At 37.4% G+C, this 23,270-nt stretch overlaps 1 protein-coding gene across 8 annotated transcripts in view; it reads left to right on the plus strand.

The window, feature by feature from the left end:
- The window catches only part of pbrm1 (polybromo 1), a 59,666-nt gene that overhangs the window by 21,420 nt on the left and 14,976 nt on the right, over window positions 1-23,270 (plus strand). For 5 of the 8 annotated variants that reach the window (XM_052018280.1, XM_052018274.1, XM_052018281.1 and 2 more), the window contains 11 exons: window positions 1,418-1,509; window positions 1,597-1,813; window positions 3,602-3,743; window positions 3,835-3,932; window positions 9,061-9,406; window positions 9,992-10,094; window positions 13,202-13,844; window positions 15,889-16,109; window positions 16,827-17,018; window positions 19,684-19,841; window positions 20,755-21,024. In XM_052018280.1, coding sequence (XP_051874240.1) covers window positions 1,418-1,509; window positions 1,597-1,813; window positions 3,602-3,743; window positions 3,835-3,932; window positions 9,061-9,406; window positions 9,992-10,094; window positions 13,202-13,844; window positions 15,889-16,109; window positions 16,827-17,018; window positions 19,684-19,841; window positions 20,755-21,024 — 2,482 coding nt within the window. The remainder of the gene's footprint in view (window positions 1-1,417; window positions 1,510-1,596; window positions 1,814-3,601; window positions 3,744-3,834; window positions 3,933-9,060; window positions 9,407-9,991; window positions 10,095-13,201; window positions 13,845-15,888; window positions 16,110-16,826; window positions 17,019-19,683; window positions 19,842-20,754; window positions 21,025-23,270) is intronic. The other 3 variants (XM_052018279.1, XM_052018283.1, XM_052018278.1) reach the window with 2 other exon arrangements.

Consider the following 23,270-nt stretch of genomic DNA (forward strand, 5'->3'; position numbering starts at 1 on the left):
GTAGCCGCATTTTACGTGTTCACAAACCTGTCATCTCTTCCTGCACTCCTACATGAGTTAAATGCTTTAGGAACAAATTTATAGCTTCTATTAGCTCTTTTCCATCCTTCAGCTATTTCATAACCAGACAGAGGATGAATTAAGTCTTTCTTGTATATCAATATCTGTATAATCATGGATGTTACCACAAAGACTGCTACATTCCTATGACTTCTTTATCTTTTCCAGAGCATTCTTGTGGGCTGTTTGTTTCTTTGTTATTATTTGTACTCCCATCAGATCGGAATTGTTTAATAGGACAATGACGTTTATTTTACTACAACATACTAGCTGCACCAACATCATGAGTGCTGTAAAAATCCTCTTTACAAATATTTTGTTATCCTAAAATTCTCTGCTTTAGTTACATCATATCAGGCATTGTACCCCAAAAGCAATGGAAGGTCCAGAAGAAGAAACCATTTAAATCATTCAAAATACTTCATAGAAATCTTTTTTGCCATCAATCAAGGATCATAATACTAAAAATAAAGTTGGCATAAAGTTCATTTAAAAATGTGCATAATTCACAACAAATTAATAAGTTGCCTTTTCTGTGGCTGGCATTTCCTGTAACTTTTCCCTGCAGAAAATTGGCCATTGAGTACCTAGAACTTGAAGTCATGGGTCAAACATAGCTACCATAAGGAAAATGTTCAACCCTGTAATTGTTAGCAACATGCCAAAAATCTATTGTCATTATGTGCAGAACAATTCTGGGAATACAAGTAAGGCTGCCTTCTTCCTGAAATTAACAAATATACCACAACTTGAAGATCGGGAGAATGGCAAATAACAGACAGAATTAATGCTTAAGTTTGGCTGGAAGACTGACCATACTAACTTTGCTGAGACTTGTTATAAAGTGCTGAGTAGACAACCACTGGAAAAGCTTATTTACGCAATGAATAGTTTTTAAAAGAATAACATTTTCATTTTTTAGGTAGCTTTAATAAGGAAACAAAATTAAATTAATTATAATTTCTCAAATTATTATTAGCTGTAACAATATTAAGGTTGGTATATTGTATAGACTTGGCAATCTAACTGGTTTTTGTTTTGACATTTCCTCAACTTCAGCTACTTTTACTGCCTCCATACCCGGTCTGTGCTCTGCCTAACAACAAGAAACTAGCCATGCCTTCCTCAATCCCTGCTTTGTCCTATTGCTCCATTCCCTGGCCTCGCGTTTTATTTCCAACCCAGCTGCTTTGCTCTTGACCCAGTTATACAAAGCTATCTGAACAAGCCACTCCCTTGCCCATGTCCTAGACTAATAGAGACAAATGTCAAAGGAGGCTTTATGCTATGTATTAACACGTCAACAAAAAGTAACCTCTGACCTTCTAAAGGTTTTTTTTAAATTCTGTCTGAATAGGAACCGAAGGTCAGCGCAAGGAGATCGTTTGTCAGCAATTACTATGGCTTTGCAATATGGATCAGAGAGTGAAGAGGAAGGTGGTTTAGGTGGTAAGGGATTATAATGCTACATTTGAATAAAGCTTCCTGTAAGTGGCTTCTTATTTTAGCTTTTCTATGCATCTTTTGGTTCCATAGGGGTCACTCATTACGAAGATGGTGACTCTGACGGAGAAAGTATTGGTTCATCTGTCGATGTTACTAGTCCAATTTATCAGCTATTTGAAGCAGTTAGGAATCATCGGAACAGTCAGGGACAACTTCTGGCTGAGCCTTTCTTTCGTCTGCCTTCCAAGAAAGATTATCCTGATTATTACCAACAAATCAAACACCCCTTGTCACTACAAATAATAAGGTAAGAAATCTTATTTATGCCATTTAAAAGAAAAGTCAGTGACTATGCTGATTCTTAATATTTTTAATCAACACAGAAACATGTCTGTTTGGTTATATAATGTTTTTCCCAAATAATATTGTATTCTGTTCATGGACCAAGCAATGTTGCTTATTTATTCATTTCTTGACTGACTCAAGTATATGGCTGATCTTTAGAGATCGTTTTCAAATATTTTGATAGTGGTGTGTAAAAAATATGAGATGTAAGAAATTTACTTCCAATGATTGAAAGTGTAATAACTAAAGGCTACAGATGCAAGATTTCAAAAGAGCCAGAGGTGGCATGAAGAATAAATATTTGACCACAGTGGTTTCGATTTGGAATGCAATGAATGCCCTTTAGAGTGATGAATAAAAATTTAATAAAGACAATATTAAACAAATATTGGAAAAGACTGGGATATGAGATTGGCTGTGCCAAATGGCCTTATTCTATGTTTTACTGTTCTATAATTTTACAGTAAAGCTAATGGGATGATCTTGAGAGTGGTTGGGGAACACTAATTAAAATCATTTACTTAGGCTTTGAGAAAATCGTTGTAAAAGCTACCGTATCTGGACTTTTTCTAAAGTAAGGAGTCAACAGTCTGGGTAAGTATTATGCTCCAGAAGCAATGGCTTTAAAATTAAGAAACCAGGAAGACCAAAGAGAGACATAAGTACACTCTGTTTTGGGCCACCTTCCATTTTTAATGCATGGTATAATCGGTAAAATCTCCTCAGGTTATCAGATTTTACAGAAGAACGAATGAGAAATTAATTTGCTTTAAATTGTATGTCCATGAACTTCTAGGTATAATTGATGCAGGTTTCAGAAGTCTCATTGTCTGTCACTAACTAATTTTGCACGTAATGGATTTGGATGAAAATATAGTTCATCTTATATATTCTGGATATGTTCAACTGTAAAATTTTATCTAAGTTATCTTTAATAGAATTGATGTTTTTTTTGTATAGGGAATTTACATTCTGGGTTCAAGTTTTCTGCAAATTATCCTTTCACTAAGCCTTTTGCTAACAATTGGGAAAGGTTTTCTCTCTTCATTATGGTTTATACAATCAGTACACCAACTGTTCCACTAGTGATATTTACAATTGAAAAATGATATTACGGTTTTATGGTGTGAATCCTTGCATTATAATTTGTTATGGAGTGCATGAAATGTCATCAGTATGGACAACTCCATGTACTACCTTTAGATCCCTTTGGAATTCTTATTTAAGTTTTAAAATCTGTTGTTGGTTTTCTTTAACCAAAGCCTCAATTTCAGTCATGCCCTATAAACAACAGCATATTCCACCATTGCTGGCTCTCACTATCTCTTCCTTCCTACTAGCAAATTATATTTTCACTCTACTGCTTGCTATTTTGCTCCCAAAGGAAAAGGGAAGAAACATCACCCCAATTTTTGGTAAAGTTCACTCTTCAGTTGCATACCAAGAGGTCTAGATCAATGGCCAAAAAATGACATGCCATCTCTCTCTTGTTTCCCAGTTGTATAACCTAGATCAAGATATACATTTTATTAGTTTAATTCAGAGAAATTTTGTTCATATTTTTCAAAAATTCTGATTGCTTTAACTCGTTACTTTTTTTATTCAACAAAAATAAACGTTAATAAAACATTGTAATAATGATCTCTGAAAGCAAAATTTCTCAGATAACTAAAATGAAATACTGAATCCATTATAATGTGCAATTTTATATCAATAGTAAATGCTTTATTGGATTCCCTCCTAATCATAGGCAAAAATTGAAGAACAATGAATTCGAGAACCTGGACCAACTGGAGGCTGACATGAATCTAATGTTTGAAAATGCCAAGCGCTATAACATTCCTAATTCTGCAATCTTCAAACGTGTGCTGAAGCTGCAGCAAGTCATGCAGGTATAAAAATAGCAGTGGTGTGTGTTTTAATATTTATGTATTCTGAATAATTTCATCTGAGCTACTTTACTCGTGAGATTTACTCTTCCAGGCAAAGAGGAAGGAGCTGGCTAGAAGAGAGTACACAGACGATGGTGACAGTATGGTATCCTCCGTAACATCTGATACAGGCAGTGGCAAGAGAAAAAGGTAAGAATAAGAATTTTGCAGCATTAAACTGCTTAAAATGGAATACATTTATATATCATAAAAATATATTATGAGAAAGGTTATTATTTTCATAACCATTTTTATCTAAAAACTATGTTGTGTGATTTTGATTAATATTTTAAATGTTTTCAATTATTTCAGTTCAGTATATCAGTTGAACAGCTGTATTGGAAAAAAATAGTAAATAGCTAAGTAAATATGCATTTGATATTTTATGGCTATGATTGCCTATAAGGGCTGACCTTTTTGTGTAGCCCAATGCTTGGGATTTGTATATTGTATTCTCCCTACTAGTCACTGCATTCCAGTAATTTTATGGTTACCAAATCTTGTTGCTTTAAATGTTGATGGTTACAGCACATCTTCTACAGATTGGTGAATAGTCATTAGAATAAGATTCAACAGTTTTTTCACTTCGGCAAATTATTTACTACTGTTGAGAGCATCCATTCATTCACTTACAAGTGTAAAAATCATAAATACCTTTATAGATATTATGTATGATATGCACGACTACATTTCTCAGTAAAAGGGAAATACTGCAAATGTTAGGCCAGGTTATTGTGCACCTCCTAATTTTCTGGAAAATGTATATTTTAGAATGTAAAAATTTATATATTTGGAGAAGATCATTTTCCTTACACTGTTTAACAATTACTGTGAAATAAGTGGATGAAGGTTAATTAGTGATCAGTAACACTTAAGCAGGTGAACATTATTGGTCCATCTATTCAGAGCATTCTCTTAGGGAATTTCTAAAATTATTCAGTTCCTTTTATTAATAGAAGTCTGTAATAAGAAGGAACTTTGGTAACTGCATACAAGCGTACACATCATTATTTTTGCATATTCTCATTCTCAGTTGATCTTAAAGTTCTTTCTGTATTTTCTTTTTTGTTGTTGTGCTTAATTTGTAAATATGCACTCTTGTACTTAAATTCTGCACCAGCAGAAAGTCCACCTGGATCTGATTTGCCAAAATCTTCATGAAAGAAATGATCTAGGACAGTCAGTCTTGGATGTTGTTTAAGTTAGAGCAGTGAACAGTGGAATTCTTATTTTAATGATCATTGATTGTGGTATTAATTTGGTTGTATGGATCAGTGACTCCTTCCTTTCTTTAATAATTGTTTTAAAATCTGATTTGTAGCATTGTATATGCCTGTAATTGTAGGACACCTTAGCATAGGCTATTCTGTGAAATTAGCTGCAAAATTTTCTCCTGTCCTGAAAAATATGCATTATCGCTGAAAATACAGAACTAAAATTTCATTTGCGCAATGCCAAATAAGGCATAGTTGAAAATTCTCATTGATCCCAGGTGAAGCAATTTTGGCCATGTTTCAGGATGTCTTGGCACCCATTGTTACCTTGCATGCTTATTTTTAAGTAATTGTTTCATGTTCACTGCTATTTTTTTGACATTAGTTTTGCACACTAGATGAAACAGAAGTACAATGCCCCAAATTCATCAGTGAGATTTTCAATCATGTTGTTCAGCAACAAAAACTGTTCACTTGTGGAGGAGCCATCTTTTATGAACGCTAATTGCTCAGAAGCAATACTGTTTAAGGGGCTAGTCACAATCAACTTACATTCAGAATCAGACTGCTGCACACGAGTCTGCAAGCTTGTTCTACACATTGCTCACTGACCCTTCCTTACATCTTGAACCAGTTTGCTGCAAGCAAAACAGACAAATAGTGGGCATTTGTCATGAATCTGAAACAAGCTCCTCCCAAGAACTGCAGACACCCAAGGGAGTCATGTCAGAGGATGCATACAATCGCTTATCACTCATAACGTTACCACCCACTGTTTATAGGGAGTTTATCTGGACTTCTCAGAGGAACATTGTTTTGAACAGGCTGTGTTTCCACATGTTCCACCAAAATTTGGAACCAACCAAAGCCTCAAATATAAACTTGCACGTGTGCCTGGACCTCTCTCCCACTTGAAGTCATGGTCACCTCCACTATCAACTACCTGGCCTAAGGATTATTTCGGGCTTCATTATATATCCCACATCTCATAGTTTGCAGCTCACAGCTGCATTGAGAGTCATTGAACATTGGAACCAGAAGCAGGAATAAGCCATTCAGCACCTTGTGTCTTCTCTGCCACTTTCCAGCCACTCCATTTCCTTTGATTCCTTAATACCTAAAAATTTGTCAGTCTCTGTACTGAATAGTATGATGTAACATCCACAGTTCTCTAGGGTAGAGAATTATGAAGAATCATTGCCCTCTGGGTGAAGTATTTCTTCTGATCTCAGCCCTGAATGGCTGACTCTTTGGTTTGAAAATGTGGTTTCAAGTTCTGGATACCTCAGCCGGGGCAAACTCCACCTTTGCGTCCCTCCTGACAAACACAGTAAGGGTATTTTCACTGAGATCGTCTTTTGTGTTTTTAAACTCTAGAGAGTACAAGTCCAGTCTGCTGAATCTTTTCTCGTAAGTCTCTCATCCCAGGAACCAATTGGTGAACCTTTGTTGCACTGCCTCTATTGTATGTATCCTTTCTCAGTTGGAGAGCTGAGATATATTTTCAAATATTCCAGTTATAATCTCCCCAGGGACTCTTTAATGGGTGCAGTATGACCATAAAAGCCAACATACCATTTGCCTTCCTAATTGTTTTTCAATGATTTGTGTACAAGGACACCCAGGTCCTTCTGAACACCAACACCTTTCAAACTCTCACCATTTTAAAAAAAACACTGCTTGTTTTTCTCCCAAAATGTTTAATCTCACACACTTTTTTTCCACATTGTATTCATCAACATGACCTCACTTAGTCTATCCATTCCCCTGAAACTTCTCTTGCTACCTTCTCGCAACCCAAACTGTCAACCAGCTTTGTGTCATCAACTCACTTGGACATATCACATTTATTTCCTCACCCCCTCTAAACTATTAACATTGATTGTAAACACTGGGGTCTAACCCTGATCTCCGGGGCACCCCACCAGTCACTGGCCTCCCAATCTTCCAGTGACTAATTTATTCCTGCTTTCTGTTAACCAGTCTTCATACAATACCAGTATATTACTCCACTTCACTGTTGTTTTTCAAACACAGCAACCTCTTCTGCATGGTTACATTTGTGGCAAATGTGTACCAGCCCCCAAGCACGGTGCTAACGTCCCTGGAATATTTGCATAGTAGCCAGACACAAGTGTGTAGTGGTAATTTGGTGCCAAACTGGAGTTCTGTATACCATCAAGTGCCCTGATCCTTTTACAGTTGATTATCTGTTCAACAGCTGGAAGAAGCTCCTCGCACTATCACCCCAGCAGCACTTTGTAAAAGGGTCACAATTACTTGGAGATTAATTGTTAATTGGTATTTGAATTGTTTCTGTGGTAATAACAGTATTTCGTGCTTCAAAGCTGCTAAAATTTGCAGGGAGTGATACACCAGGAGTTTTCACTTGAAACTTCTGATTAAGCAGATACTCCCAGACTTGGGTGCAATTTTAGGCATTCCCTTGGAATGCAGCATCTCCAGAAGGTCAGTTGGAGGCACATGGCACAAGTTACTTGACTCTCAGCAAGGGGCCATATCCATACGGGTTGTAAGTTCCCTACCTGAACCATAGTGAGGGATGTGCACTTTGGTAGGTATTCCTCATTGAAATATGACACCAGTTGCTGCTACAACTCCAACCTTGGAAGAGGACTGGGTCAACTTTTCCAGTGAGTTCACTGATGCATTCTCCTCTACTTACTGCTCCTCTTTTCCCATACAAGGACATGGCTTCGTATGGCCTCATGGGGATTGCAAGCTTCCCATGATTGAAAGAACACCTTGAAAATGAAACAATGACAAGTGGGAAACCAAGGGTAGCCATTGACGACGTAGCTGTGTTTGGGTGATGTCATCATAGTTTAATATCTGGCAGAACATGCCAATTATGAGTTGTAAATGCGAGGTTTGTAGCAGTACTAAGTGTGTAAAGATGGAGTATGTGAACTTTTGATAGAGTTTCTTGATTAAAAAATTGTTAGTTGGTGAATGGTTGTGATGTGGTTTTATTTAACAATGATTGAGGTTAGTTATACAGTTGGTAGAATATGGCATTTGAAGACATGTCACTGACCTTGACTATTCATGTGCGGGAAACGAATTTATCATGGAATTGCATTCAGGCCCATGGAGATAAATTGGCACTGACCACGGGAGCTTTTCCTTCCCACTAGCTGAATGTGTGCCTTGAGGGTCACATGGTACCCTGCTGAAATAAGACATTACTCTTCTGCCCCACTCTTATACCTGCAGTGGAATACCAAGAAACCTGCTTTCTCCTATTTTGTACCTCTGCTGAATGTTCCAAATGCAAGTTTTGGATTCGGGATGCTTGCCAGCCTCCTGCATCTTTATAAAGTGAAAAGTAGTTTAATTGCTGCTAACTGCAAAATTGTGTTCTTTGCTTATTCATTAATATTATTTTCTGTGCTGCCTCTATTAGTTGAACAGGCTTAGATTAGTCCTACATTCACAAATTATCAAAAATATTCACAAACTATTAGAAGATATTTAAATGATTAAAAAAAAAACATTGAATTTAATTTAAAAATTGAAGCACTTAAAAACACTTTAAAACAATGAAATACTCCTGGACTAATAAATTAAAAGTTTAATTACATGAACTTGGCTCTCTCAGTCTAATCTCACACAGGTTCGGGGGGCAGATTACCTATTTTTATCACAGCAAGTGTTGATGTACTTATGCTATTTTACACACAGATTAACTTTCACAAGAAAAACAGATAATGTAACTGATTTGATTAACTTCACCTTTTTGGTTCTAAGAGCAGGTGGTAGAGCTGTTATGCTGATGAATTCTGTTGCTCTGTCATTATATAAAGATTTTAGATTATTTATCAAGAATTTTTAGATATCGTTATGTTGATTGTCACGATAGTTTTCTACTTTTCTTGTAATTTTAAAAATAATAAATGTTGGGCACTGAACAAGTTGATGTAAGTTGTACAGTATATTTCATGTTTAAACATTAATTTTGGTAGAAAATAGTAAACTTACATGCAGTGAATGTATTGGTTTTGCACTTTATTCCTTTTTATTTTGTTGTTTTTCTTTTGAAGACTAATAATTAAGTACACACACAGATTTTTAAATTCCAGCAATAAGAAGCTAGAAAAGATGGGAAAGAAAACTGAAACTCATTTAAAGCACAGACTGAAAGTACTATACAATACAATTGTCGAGTCTCGTGATCCAACAACAGGACGAAGATATTGTGAGCTATTTTTGGTTAAACCATCAAAAAAGGATTATCCAGATTACTATAAAGTCATCTTGGAGCCTATTGACCTGAAGATACTGGAACATAACATACGTAGTGAAAAATATGCAAGCGAGGAAGCATTTGTAGATGACTTGAAGTTAATGTTTCGAAATGCAAGGCACTACAATGAAGAGGGTTCGCAGGTATGTAAATTAATTATGGTAAGATTCAGTATATCTGAGTCATAAAAACATAATTCCTTGTACTTTCAAGAAGAAACGGTATACACAAGAACCTGATTGTAGATTTTCAGGAGTAAAATACTGGAGGGCAAATTATTGACAAAATAAAAAGCAAACTATTATTCTACTAACATCTGCATTGTGCTATGTTATAAATTCACACTGGTCTTTTACTATAGAGGAAGACTGGCCTTATTATAGGAGCTATTTGTTGATCAGTATTAGCAGTGATTCTTGTAGTCAATTGCCAACATACCTGTCTGCTTGGTTTAACAATGTATTTTGTAGCCTCTAAGATGTGCAGGAGCAAGAAGTAGTAACTGTGTGGATGACATAGGGGAATTGCCTTAAATAAGCTAGTATTTAGATCAGTATGGATCATAGAAAATGAAATAGACAATTTTTCATGTTGATACTCTAATATTATGTATAATTTCAGATGTGCAAAAAATACTTATTTGGCAGTGGCCCACTGAATCACCAAACAACATCTTGTACTGGTTTCAATAGTAGTGTTGTAATGAAAATTGTTGAATTATTAAACAGGTATACAATGATGCCAATATGCTGGAGAAAATTCTAAAAGATAAAAGAAAAGAATTAGGCCCTTTACCTGATGATGAAACAGCTTCACCTAAACTGAAACTAAGTAAGTTAATTAAAAATTATTTTACTTGCTGTCCTGGTAATCTTTCATTTGAAAATATATAAAATATATTTGTGTATATGATTGTATATATTTCCTTATGACAGAGAATGAGGCCATTTGACCCATTAAGTCTATGCCAGCACTAGGAGCAACCCATTCCCCAATAACCCACTCCACTCATACTCCTCCACCCCTTGATTTTTCCACCAGCCACTAATTTACAGTAACCAATTAATCTAACAACCAGCATATCTTTGAGATGTGGGAGGAAATTGGAGCATCTGAAAGAAACTCAGGCAGTCATAGAGAAAACATGCAAACTCCACACAGGCAGCAACAGATGGCAAGGATGTGATTGCGCTGCAGAGAGTGCAGAGGAGATTCACCAAGATGTCACCTGGAATGGAGGACTTTAGTTAAGGGGAGAGATTGGATAGACCGGGCTTGTTTTCCCTGGAGTGGAAGAGGCTGAGTGGTGACCTGATAGAAGCATATAAGATTACAAGAGGCCTAAATAGCCAAAAACAAGAGCACATAGGTTTCTGAGAGGAAGAAGTTTTAAAGGGAACCCCAGGGCTAACTTTTTTTTTAATATATACAGAGTGTCATTGATATCTGGAATGTGCTGCCAGAGGAGGTAGTGGAATTGGATACAAATACTTTAAGGGGCTTTTAGACATAAACTTAAATAGGCAATACATAGAAGAATGTGGTCCAAATGCAGGCAAATGGGATTAATGCAGATGGACAGAAAAGTCGGTGTGGACATGGTGGGCTGAAGGGCCTGTTTCTGTGTCCTATGACTCTATGACCATGACTCTAAATTCAAGTCACCGAAGCTGTTAGACAACTGGGCAACCTGCAGTTCCACTCAACCGCAGGTACAGCAGCTTATTGATTCGCACTAAAAATTTCAATCTTCTTGAATATAGAAGATTATACAGAGTGTAATCCTCACTATATTTGTTCTAATTTTTCTTATTTGCACTTTTGCCACACCCACTAATGCCCTCCTGAATGTTTCACCTGTACTCCGGATCTCGTCCATTTCCCAATTAGTTGTAGCAGTAATCTTGATCTGCTGCCATCCTCATTTTCCATTCTTAGAAAATAATTAAACCACTGTGAGTGCCGACCTTCAAGTCAGAATCAAAGTTCTCCAATTCTGTCAGGCAAGGTTTTCAGACTCAGACCCAGAAAAAAAACAGAGCTTCTTTCAAGAAAAATAAGAGATAAAGTCAATAGACCACAGATCCTAAAAGGTTCATTGAGAGGTCAAAACAACATCTGGGCCAGAATCCTGCTCTCTCCAGCATCTACATCATCTTTTTAGCTCTTGCCATTGTGTTTTGTTGATGACCAAAGTCATGGAAGATTGGTGTGGTCTATATTAAATATTTAAGTCTGGAGACTGTACCACTAATTTTGCTGAAATCACAGTGAGATTTACTAAATTATCACGTTTTAACATTTTAAAATTCTCTGCATTATTTAGACTAACAAAGCAAAAGAACATAGTAAATCACAAAATAGACCCTTTTTTTAAAAATCCGCAGTAATATTTTCATGATTCCAGAAATGATTTCCTCCCAGTTGTGAGCTTGCTTAGGAAGATGATGTATTATTGTCTCCTTGCAAAGAGGCCAACTGTTCCCTGATAGATGATCGTATGGACAGCAAAATGATGAAGGGTAATGTCACTAATTGCAGCCTGAAATAACCTGTAATGTAGAATTCGAAAGCCACTGTATATCTTCTCATACACCCCCAAGCTGAAATGAAACCAAAAATCTTCAGTAGCCAAAGATGCTTGAAGACTTCCATCATTATTGGTAGGAATCTCTCGCTTGAGACAGATGCTGAGATCTGAGCAAAAAGCAAGTTGCTGGAGGAACTTGGTGTGTCAGGCAGCAGGTCAAGACCGTTCATCTGGAGGCCTCAGTGCTTTTTTTCCTGTATGGGATTAAGAAAAACTAATCAAGCTCTCTTAAACTCCAGTTTCTAAAAGGGGCCATATTCAGACACAATCAGTATTTGAATATTTAATCGAATGAGTATTTAGTTTATTCAGAGAAGTTTAATGTATACCATGAAACCACGTATCTTAAAAATTGATGCTTCTTGTGGACAGACAATATGGATAGCAAAAGTCAATTTGGTTATTTGGCAGCTCAAAATACACCCACAACATAGCACAGGGGTACAGCTAGTAGAGCTGCTGCCTCATGACTAAAGTTCAATCCTGACCTCCGGTGCTGTTTGTGTGGAGTTTGTATGTTCACCCTGTGACCATGTGGTTTCCTCAGAGTGCTCTGAGGATGTGGATTGGTCAGTTAATTGGCCATTGTAAATTGCCCCTGGTGTGCAGGTGACTGGTAGAATCGGTGGAGAGTTGATAGGAATGTGAAGAGAAAATAAAATGGGATTAATATAGCATTAGTTAGGGTGGGTGCTTGATGGTTGGCCCAGACTGTACAACTATGGGTAAGAGAGAACTTTGAGCCAACCAGTTTATTGGGAGTTCAGGATTTCTTTTTATGTTGTATGACTTCTATCTATACATTCTGTTTTTGGATGGAATTTTGCTCTCTCAATTAGACTGAGGCATTGTTTCAAAGAAGAGCAGAGGTTTATCCCTGGTATCCCGGCTAATGTTTATCATAACAGCAATAAAATAAATTCATGGCATTATCACATTGTGGAAGTTACCTATATGCAAAGAGACTGCCTGGTTTCCTCCATTTCAATGGTGTCTACAATACAAAGGGAGTCCATGAGGGACATTATATAAATACAACCCTTTTTTAATTTCAGTATGTTTAAGTAAACAATGATTCCCAAAGGCGATGTAAGCAGAATGTGTAAAAAAAAAATCTGCAGCTTCAGACATTGCAGGAGAAATATGATGATTGAGACTAAAATTGAAATCCTTCCTCTAAAATCCTGCTCTTTGAGACAGAAGAATGTTATTCATACATAGTCAATAGTTTCCTAATTACTGCAAATAGTTGTCAGTTTGCACTGGAAATTGTTCAAAGGATTCTTTTGAATTGGAAGGTTATTCCATGTGAATTGACTATTGAGCATTTCTTGACTCTTATTTTCAGGCAGGAAGAGTGGTATTTCCCCCAAAAAATCTAAATACTTGACCCCACTGCAGCAAAAATTAAATGAGTTATACGAAGCAGTCAAAAACTACACAGACGCCAGGGGTCGAAGACTGAGTGCCATCTTTCTCAGACTACCTACTCGATCAGAACTCCCGGATTACTATTTAACAATTAAAAAACCAATTGACATGGAAAAAGTGAAAAGTCACATGATGGCTAATAAGTACCAGGATGTTGACTCATTTGTTGATGAATTTGTGTTGATGTTTAACAACGCTTGCACTTACAATGAACCAGAATCCCTTATTTATAAAGATGCACTAGTCCTTCACAAAGTTCTTCTAGAAACCAAAAAGGAATTGGATGGAGAAGATGATGCGCACATTCCCAATGTAAAGTTACTTATACAGGAGTTGATACACAACCTGTTTGTCTCTGTCCTTAGCCACCAGGATGATGAAGGTCGTTGTTATAGTGACTCTTTAGCAGAGATTCCATCCACTGATCCAAGCACCCCTAACAAACCACCTTTGACTTTTGAAATTATTAGAAAAAATATTGAAACTAACCGATATAGAAGACTTGATGTTTTCCAGGAACACATGTTTGAAGTCCTAGAAAGAGCAAGACGGTTAAACAGGTGAGTACATAGAAAGCACAGACCTTTTTCATCAGATTAACTCTTAACTAATACTAGTGGTTTCCTGATCAATACTGTTGGCTGATATCTGTTTCATTCAATACCGTTCCCAAAGAATTCATGTGTAGAAACAAGTTTTAAGCAAAAATATAGAGACAATTTCTCCTCTTCCCCGTTATTGTTAAATCTTATCTTAAAATGAGTAGTAACTAAAAGATTTGTATTTCTTTCCTCATTAATATGAGGAATGCTAGTTCAAGGGAAAGTTTGACTTTTCACTTTTGGGTATCATCAGTACTTTATGGAATGTGTAGTAAATCCATAGTATTCAGTAGCACTAAAGTGCATCTATTACTACACTAGTTCATTTATTTGCACTTCCCACAGCTGACATTCTTCTGATTTCTACAAATGATACACAACAGTCATGTGTTGGTTTTAGTACTGGCACACCGGTTCAAAGATTAACTGTTCATATGCTACCTTTTCAAATTTTGAAATTGAGTTCAACATTTGTTAATTGATGAGAAAAAGAAGCTAACGAAATTCCACTTGTTTACTATTGGCCTTTGCTATCTCATCTGAAAAGTGCCCACACAATTGTGTTTCAATCATGATAGAGGCACAAGATGGCAACATGATGTGCTACATGAGAGGGCATTAAATGTAACCAAGACGACAACATCACATCGTTGTCCAGGCAACAATTATTGTTCGACTTGTCTGTTTCTAAATAGTTTTGTATTGTAAACTGAATGTGTACAAGAAAATAGAATGACAAAATCTACACTTATTTTACTTTTAAATCCAATAACAAAAGAATTCTTTAGTTTCACAAGTCTAATGTAGATTTAAATGGAGAAGTTCCTCATTTCATAATGACAGAAGTAGTTTTTTTAGCCCATTGAGTCTTTGTTGGCTCTCAAGAAGTACCATTCTCCCACTTATTTCCGTTTAACATTTTCTCTTATACATACCCCTCCTCCCAATCCTCATACTGCCCATTACACTAGTGGTAATGTACAGTAGCTAATTAACCTAACAATCAGCATGCCTTTGAGATATGGCAGGAGCCAAACACACCCAGGAGAAACCCATGTAGTCACAGAGAGAATGTGCAAGTTTCACACATACTAGCACCAAAGGTAAGATTGAAGCCAGGTTACTGAGCTTTGAGACAGCTGCAGTATCTGCAGCGCCACTGTGTTGCCTAAGTAAATCAATCTGATAATAGGCTCAGAGAAACAAAGGACTGCAGATGCTGCAATCTAGATGAAAAACACTATAATGCTGGAGGAACTCAGCAGGCCAGGCAGCATCTGTGGAGAAAAGCAGGCAGTCAACGTTTCAGATCAAGAAACTTCTTTAGGACCTGAAGAAGGGTCCTGACCCAAAACGTTGACCGCCTGCTTTACTCCACGGATACTGCCTGGCCTGCTGAGTTCCCCCAGTGATAATAGGCTCAGCTTCCTCTGATAAGAATTGTAGAAATGCATAATGATCAGAGCAGCCTTTGCCAAATATATTGACTTCCCAAAGCTTAGTGGATAAATAAATTGTTTTATTTAGCCACAAAGATCAGGAGCATCCAGGTTCACTTTTTGATCATGTTAAATTATTAGACTTCAGCCAAGCCAGCAGCACAAATTTTACCATTGAACTGTGTCTCTGGCTAAGCTGGGGAAACATCATACAGTGTTCCCAATCCTAAATTCTGGTGCTGTCTCTGTGGAAGTTGCATATTCTCTCTGTTACAGTGTGGATTTCTCTTGGCTGCTTCTGTTTCCTGCCACAGACCAAAGATATGCTGGTTGCAGTAGTCCATCCACATGTTGTGAACATGGCATGGCTCTTATCACCTCCTATCCACTCCCCACCAAACATAGATACTGTCTGGGTTCAAATGTGAAATTAATTGAAGTACACAAGGGATACAGAGGCCTTGGAAGGATACTGTGCTATATCATCACCCATGGAAAGGAAAAATAGGATGGTGTATAGAAGCACAAATACTACTAACATTTTATCTTTGTGGTCTACGTAGAACTGATTCAGAAATCTATGAGGATGCAGTGGAACTTCAGCATTTTTTCATTAAGATACGCGATGAACTGTGCAAAAATGGAGAGATTCTGCTTTCACCAGCTCTCAGCTACACTCTGAAACATTTGCAGCATGATTTGGAAAAAGAAAAGAAGGAGAAGCTGCCAAAAGAAATAGAGGAAGATAAGCAGAAGAGAGAGGAGGAAAAGAAAGAGTTATCAGGTACTGTTTAACTGGGATTTTTGCAACATGTTTCAACAGCTTTTGGTATTTGTTTGTACTTTTTTAGTGACTATTGTGGAGAGCAAAAGTGTCTTGGGTAGTTGAATGCACTTCTGGGATCCAAATCTCCTGCATCCTGTCTTCCCTGAAACTACCCTGTTACAAAATCAACAAATGTTGAAAGAGAAATTAAGGCTTTATCCACGTGAATTTATAGAATGGCTCATGAGAGGAATGGACATAGAAAATGTTAGGTCATTGAAAATGAAAGTCAAAGACAAAAATGAGATGTCTTAAATACATGGGGAAAGAATGTTTAGTCCAAAAAGTCTTTAATGGAAGTTCTTATGATTGAGGTAGTTACTTATTTTCTTACGTTATCTTGTTTTTCCCCCCTTTCCTGAAAATGACTGCTTGCTGGGTTGTGTTCCATTAAGTGCTGAATTGCCTTGCATCGTATTGCCTGTTCTTCATATATGCATATCAACAGTGTATCAGCAGGTTCGGAGGTGACCTGCTTAAGCTTGTGGTTGAGCTATTCATTAAACAATTAAGCTATCAAGATAGCTCAAAAAAATACTTCTATGAGTTAAAACTTAAACCAAAGTATGCCTGGTGGAAACCCTTATGTTTCCATACATATTCAAAACAGATTTGTAAGAAGGGATTATGAAATTGTTTCAATCGCAAAATAAAATTTATGACTCTCCTGAACAGAATCTGAGAAAAACATGAGTGATGATCACTCAGGAAGCCATGGAACATATGGAATCCAGCGTACTTACAGCCAGGATTGCAGCTTTAAAGACAACATGTACCATGTTGGAGATTACGTTTATGTTGAGCCAGCTGAGCCAAACCTACTGCCTCACATTGTCTGCATTGAGAGACTCTGGGAAGATGACACTGGTAATTGGTTCAATTTGATTTTTTTTCTTCTTTTGGATAGAGATTAAGGTAGTGTTATGAAAAATAGAATAATAGCCAGTTGATTTAAATGGGAGAATCCATGATTTTTCATTTATATATTAATTCTGTTTAAAGTAATAACAACAGGCTATTGTGTTCTTGTACGTCGTCCCAGATTTTGCAGCCAGCAGTGAAGCATTAATGCTCACTACTAATCTTGAGGAAAGCCGCCCACAAAGATCTATTGATTGAGTGGATTTCTTCATTCCCAACAGTAATTTCATCCTCGGATCAGCTATGTGGGATCTTTCGTATCTAGCAACAGCATCAACCATGCTAAAACAGCCAGTTAAACTGAAAAATTCTGAAAAACAGAAAACCAGGAAATTTTTTAAAAAATTAAATATTTTAGAAATTGAAGTTGAAGTTGAGATTGGGACATGCATGACATGCAGGTGAAACATGGCTGGCAATATGTCAGTGGTATGGACAGCCAGGGGCTGAAGCTTGGCTGGTATCATGAGCCTGGGCCAGAGTATGGCCAGAATCAGGAGTGGGACCAGGGTGTAGCTGAGATTAGGAGTTGGAGACTGGACTGTGGCTGGCAACTTGTGCAGGCATGCACAAGAGAGGAAGTGGGTGTAGAGGATGGGGTCTGTACGAGGGCAGGAGGTCAGAGTACTGGAGGTGGAAGGGAAGGAGAGAAAACTAAGTGAATGGCGTGCAGGAACAGAGAGTTTGTGTTTTTGAGGGTCCAAAGGTAGTGTGAGTGAGGGGGTGGGAATCGAGGCAGGAGGCAATGTGCAAGGGCACTGTGCCCCATCCCACACGTGCGTGTGTGTGTCTGTCTATCTGCATGCATGCAGGTGTCTGTATGTGTGGCACAATGTGTATGAATGAGCAATGAGTTGTGTGTTAATTTAGTGGTTAAAATAGCTCGCTCATTTTCAAGTATTTTTTTTAAAGTGACCCAGTGTGAAAAATTGAAAAAGATCATTGGCCTAGATGGTGCCCTACTACTTTTATTTGCTCTGATTCATTCTCCATTACTATAGCAAATCCTCCCTTCTTGACCTTTTTGCATATTAGGACAGAACGGAGTCCTGTCTAATTTGATAAAACTCCATCCTCTTACCCCCTCTTCTGTCCAGTAAGTTATTGGGATAGTTGAAATACCCCATAATTGCTATTTTGGTTTTTTTTTTGTTTACTTATTTTCCTAATTAACTTGTACATTCCTCATTCCACCTCCCTTTCATTATTAGGTAGTCTACAGAATACTCCTCTCCTGTGATTAATCCTTTACTATCTTTTATCTCAATGCATGCAGATTTCATTTTTGTCCTTATAACTGTGTCCCTTTTTTCCATTATTGTTATCAGTTATCAAGACACTCTGTTAACTTGAAAACAGTGAAATCTTCATCATAAATTCATCCTCCACAGACATGAGCAGGGTACTTTTCAAGCAAAGGCTTTGTTTTTATCCTGTAAGTTAGTTGAAATTTGCCTTGTTTTATCTGGAGATTCTCCCTAGTCAGCTTTTCTTGCATCGTACTTTGTGGATTTAAGTCTCCATGGGCTTCTGATTTTTACATGTGCTGTCACAGAATTTTCAAGTGACCAGCAACCTGAAGAAGTGCATGTGGTTATTTCCTGATTTTCTCAAGGTTTAGAGCTGACACTTGGGTGCCTGAAATAGAGTCATAAAGTTCTACAATGTAGAAACAGAAACAGGTCCTTCGACCTAATTCATCCATGCTGACCAAGTTGCCTGAGCTAGTCCCGCTTGCCTGCGTTTGACCAATATCCCTCCAAACCAGAATAAATAGGAAGTGTTCCTGATATTAATTTGCCTTGATCAATACAACAATAAAATGTATCTTTTAAACAACCAAATTGATATAACCTTGTGACAGGAGCCCTTTAGTCAAAATGGTTATCTAACAACTAAAAACAAGTTAAATGATTGTTGTAGCATTGGTATTGTGGATGCTCTTGAGCACTTTGCTGGAGTAATGGTTACTTTTAGGCAATCTATGCCATTACATAAAAAGGGCAAACTACACTCAGAGAAGAAAACATGTACATTTACCGGATTTGTATCTGTATGAAAAATGAATTATGACCCAACCATTAGACTTCTTTCCATCAAGAATTACTCATGGCATAATATCACACAGATCGTAAAACAAAAATTGGTGGAAATACTCAGTAGGTCAGGCAACGCCTGCGGACAGAAAAACAGAGTTACCATTTCAGATTAATGACCTTGCATTAGAATTGAGAAAATTTAGAAGGGGTGGGGGAAATAGAGCAGAGAGGATGTCTATGATAGGGTGGATATCAAGAGAGATTGAATGACTCAAAATAGTGCCAGCTGAGAGAGGGCCATTCTTTGCCTCCAGTGACCCAAGTAAATCTGAATTGCATTATCTTCCTTCCTAACTGAGGTATTCTTAGACAGTATCCCATCCAGATCCAAATTTAATATCATGTGCAAAGCTTTAGTAATGTGTATATATCCTGTCAATATTTTTGGTTTGTGTCTTTTTGCTTAGAAGTTGCTGTTAAAATCGGTGTTGTTGCTTTGAAGCTTTTAATCATTTTGACAATTATACCCCTTAAATATGTAACTGAACTCTTGCATTCAACATATTTTGTAGGTGAGAAATGGCTGTATGGTTGCTGGTTTTATCGGCCAAACGAAACTTTCCACCTGGCTACACGAAAGTTTCTTGAAAAGGAAGTTTTCAAAAGTGATTACTATAATAAGATTCTAGTCAGCAAAATTCTAGGCAAATGTGTAGTGATGTTTGTAAAGGTAAGTGTATAGTTTCTAATTTCTCCATAACACTGGGAGTTGTAAAACAGATTGAGTGGTACTTTAATATACTGCATTTGAGCTCATTGTCGCAAAATTGGGGAACATTACATCTATTCTGCAAAAAGTTTCTTGTATCTCTAATACTGCAGCAAGAAAGTAGTCTCAGCCAGTGTCAGTTCACACCTGAAAGTTAGATTTAGGCCAGCATTGGGGACATCTGGGTACAGCTAGGGAATCGCACTCTTCCAAGTAATCAGAAGAGCGGAAAACACAACTTTGCTTCCTGCCCAGCTCCTTTACAATTTCATTCTCATGTCTGTTCATCTTCTGAAATTATTGATTTATTTTTAAATCCTGCCATCAGCCAGATGGGATATTACCCAATGGCTTTTGTTCATATGCCAGCCTCGATATCAAACATTAGAGGGCTATTTGTTCGTGGAATACATTATAGCCAAACTTTATTGTCTTTGATTAATCCTCTGCAAGTCACACATATGGGTAAAGATCACTTGAAACTCTAGTTAATGTAAATTGCAATTTTTTTCTCCCTAACTCAGATTTTCCTAGACCTTTAGTAATAAAATCACTGCTACACAGCAGAAATTAATTGATATAGCACAAATTCAAGATTCTATCTGGAATTTATTGCCTGTGATTACTGACTCATAAGGGCAATATAGACTCCTCCTTGAATATCACATTTTTGTTCTATATTCTGTCGTCTTTTACCAATGACTTAGACTGAGACTTGTGTTTCTAATTTTATCTGTTTTCATAACTGTATTGAAAAATTTTCAATGGCTTTGAAAATTTTATATTATCTGTGCAATTTAGTTATCGTAAATGAAAGTGAGATTATATGGGTAAAATGTGCCTTTACTTTTCCTTCGTCTGGCCATGAATGCAGGAATACTTCAAAATTCGCCCTGAAGGTTTCAGAGATGAAGATGTATTTGTCTGTGAATCTCGATATTCAGCAAAGACCAAATCTTTCAAAAAGATTAAATTGTGGACTATGCCTCTAAGTGCAGTGAAATTTGTTCCAAGAAACACACCATTGCCAGTTGTCCGTGTTGCTTCTGTATTTGCTAATTCAGACAAGACAGAAAACAAAGAACCCGTTGAACCAATGACTGAAGAAACCAAAGGTGACGAGAGTAACAGCGTAATTGATAAGGTATCAGTATCTCTGTTTATGGGGAATCCTGCTGTATAAGAAGTCAGGATGAAACTTATATAGTATGTAAGCAGGGAAATTGCCTTCAGCAGCATTGTCAGGGGAATGTTTGGGTCAGGAATAAAGCAATGAATCTTGCTGTGACTTCAGTGCAGTACTGGGAGAATGCAGTACTGCATTTTAAATTGATAACATTCAGGCAAGATACTAAAAACAGCTCCTTCCTCTCATATCCTGGCAAATATTCTCACTTAAATGACAATAGCTTGGGGAGGCAAAAAAAATCAATTGTCAGTTTTGGGAAAGAAATCCAGGAAAATTCTCTGCCACCCGCAAAAGAGTCGGCTAAGTTCCGGAAGACCATATTTATTTAATCCGTTCCTTAAATGCACAAGCATTAAAGAATTGTTAAAAGAATCTCTATCCTTTACAGTAGGTGTTAAGGTCACAGTTGACCAAACCCACTTCACTTCACAAACTTGCCGACAGCCCTGTCTCTTGTATGTGTGCACTTGCCTCTTGAAATTGATAATTTCCTCTAGTTTACTGTTGCCTCTATTCAGCAATTATACCCAGGAAAAATTATACCCAGCATGTGCATTGGTCCTTTCACAAATAACCTTAAATCCATTTTGCTGTACTAAGGTACTCAGAAAAACCTATTTAAAGGCATACGTTGTAAATTTAAATTGGTAAATTGCTTTCTTATTGTCACATATACTGAGGTACAGTGGAAGAACTTTGTTTTGCATACCATCCATACAGATCATTTCATTACATTAGTACATTGAGGTAGTGCAAGGGAAAAGCAATAACAATGCAGAATAAAGTGTTACAGAGAAAGTGCAGTGCAGGCAAGGTGCAGGCCTTGATGAGGTAGATTGCAAAGTCAAGAGTCCATTAAATAAGGGGACTATTCAATAGTCTTATTGAAGCTGTCCTTGAGCCTGGTGGTACATGCTTTCAAGCTTTTGATCTTCTGCCTGATGGAAGGGGGGGAGGAGAGGGAATGTCCAGGGTGGGTGGGGTCTTGGCTGCTTTACTGAGGCAACAAGAAGTGTAGACAGAGCCCCTGGAGGGGAGGCTGGTTTAATGGTCGGTACCGCGTCGGTAATACCCTGCTCATTAATAAATTCTGAAGTTTCATTTGCTGATGGAATAATTACTGTAATGGAAAGAACTGTGACTAATTACCCACTATTGTGACTTTAAAAATGTCTGATAAAGCTAGCTTATACAATCAGGAGTAACTAGATTTTCAACAGTATTTTAATAATGCAGAACATACTCCATGCCATGAAAATTAAATTTTGGAAGTATGGTTTCCTCACAAAAAAAACTGTTGCAGATATTTTTATGCCAAAAGATGATGAAAGATGTTATATTTTTAATTTGATTGAGTTTTTGAGGACATGACAAAGATGATTGAGGGTAGAGCATTGTATGTTTTCTACATGGACTTTAGTAAAGCATTTGACAAAGTACCTCATGGTAAGCTGGTTCAGAAGATTAAATCACATGGGATCCACTGTGAATTGGTAAGTAGGATACAAAATTGGCTAGGTCGTAAAAGACAGAGGATAGTGGTGGAGTGGTGTTTCTGGTCTGAGGCTGGAACTACACAGAGGTCTGAAACGAGGAGAAGAGAAGCTGAGGCTAGCTGCTGAAGAAAAGCGCACTCGCCGGAAAAACAGCACCAAAGCAACACAGGAGGACAGCGCCTTCAAGTGCAGTCGCTGCAACCGAGACTGTCACTCCCGTGTAGGCCTCTACAGTCACAACAGACGCTGCTCTACCACTACCAACCGAAGCAAGACTCTCTTTGCGCAGATCCATGGTCTCGCAAGACTAACGGATGCCACCTAATGGTGTTTCTGTGACTGGAGGTTTGTGACCATTGGTGTTCCACAAGGATCAATGCTGGGACCTCTATTGTTTAAGATGTATATAAACAATCTGGATGAAAATATGAGTGGTCTGATTAGTAAGTCTACAGATAACATGAAAATTGGTATAGTTGTGGATACTGAGGAAGGTGGTTAAAGGATACAGCAAGATGTAGAACAGTTGGAAGTTTAGGTGGAGAAATGGCAGATAAACTTTTATCTGGACAAGTGCGAGGCATTGTATGTTGGGAGGTCAAGTGCAAGAGGAAAGTACATAATAAATGGCAGGACCCCTTAAGAGTACTGATGTACAAAGGGATCTTGCAAATCCATAGCTCTCTGAGAATGGCAACACAAATG

Source organism: Pristis pectinata, chromosome 6, assembly GCF_009764475.1.
Source record: "Pristis pectinata isolate sPriPec2 chromosome 6, sPriPec2.1.pri, whole genome shotgun sequence".
Lineage (NCBI taxonomy): Eukaryota > Metazoa > Chordata > Chondrichthyes > Rhinopristiformes > Pristidae > Pristis > Pristis pectinata.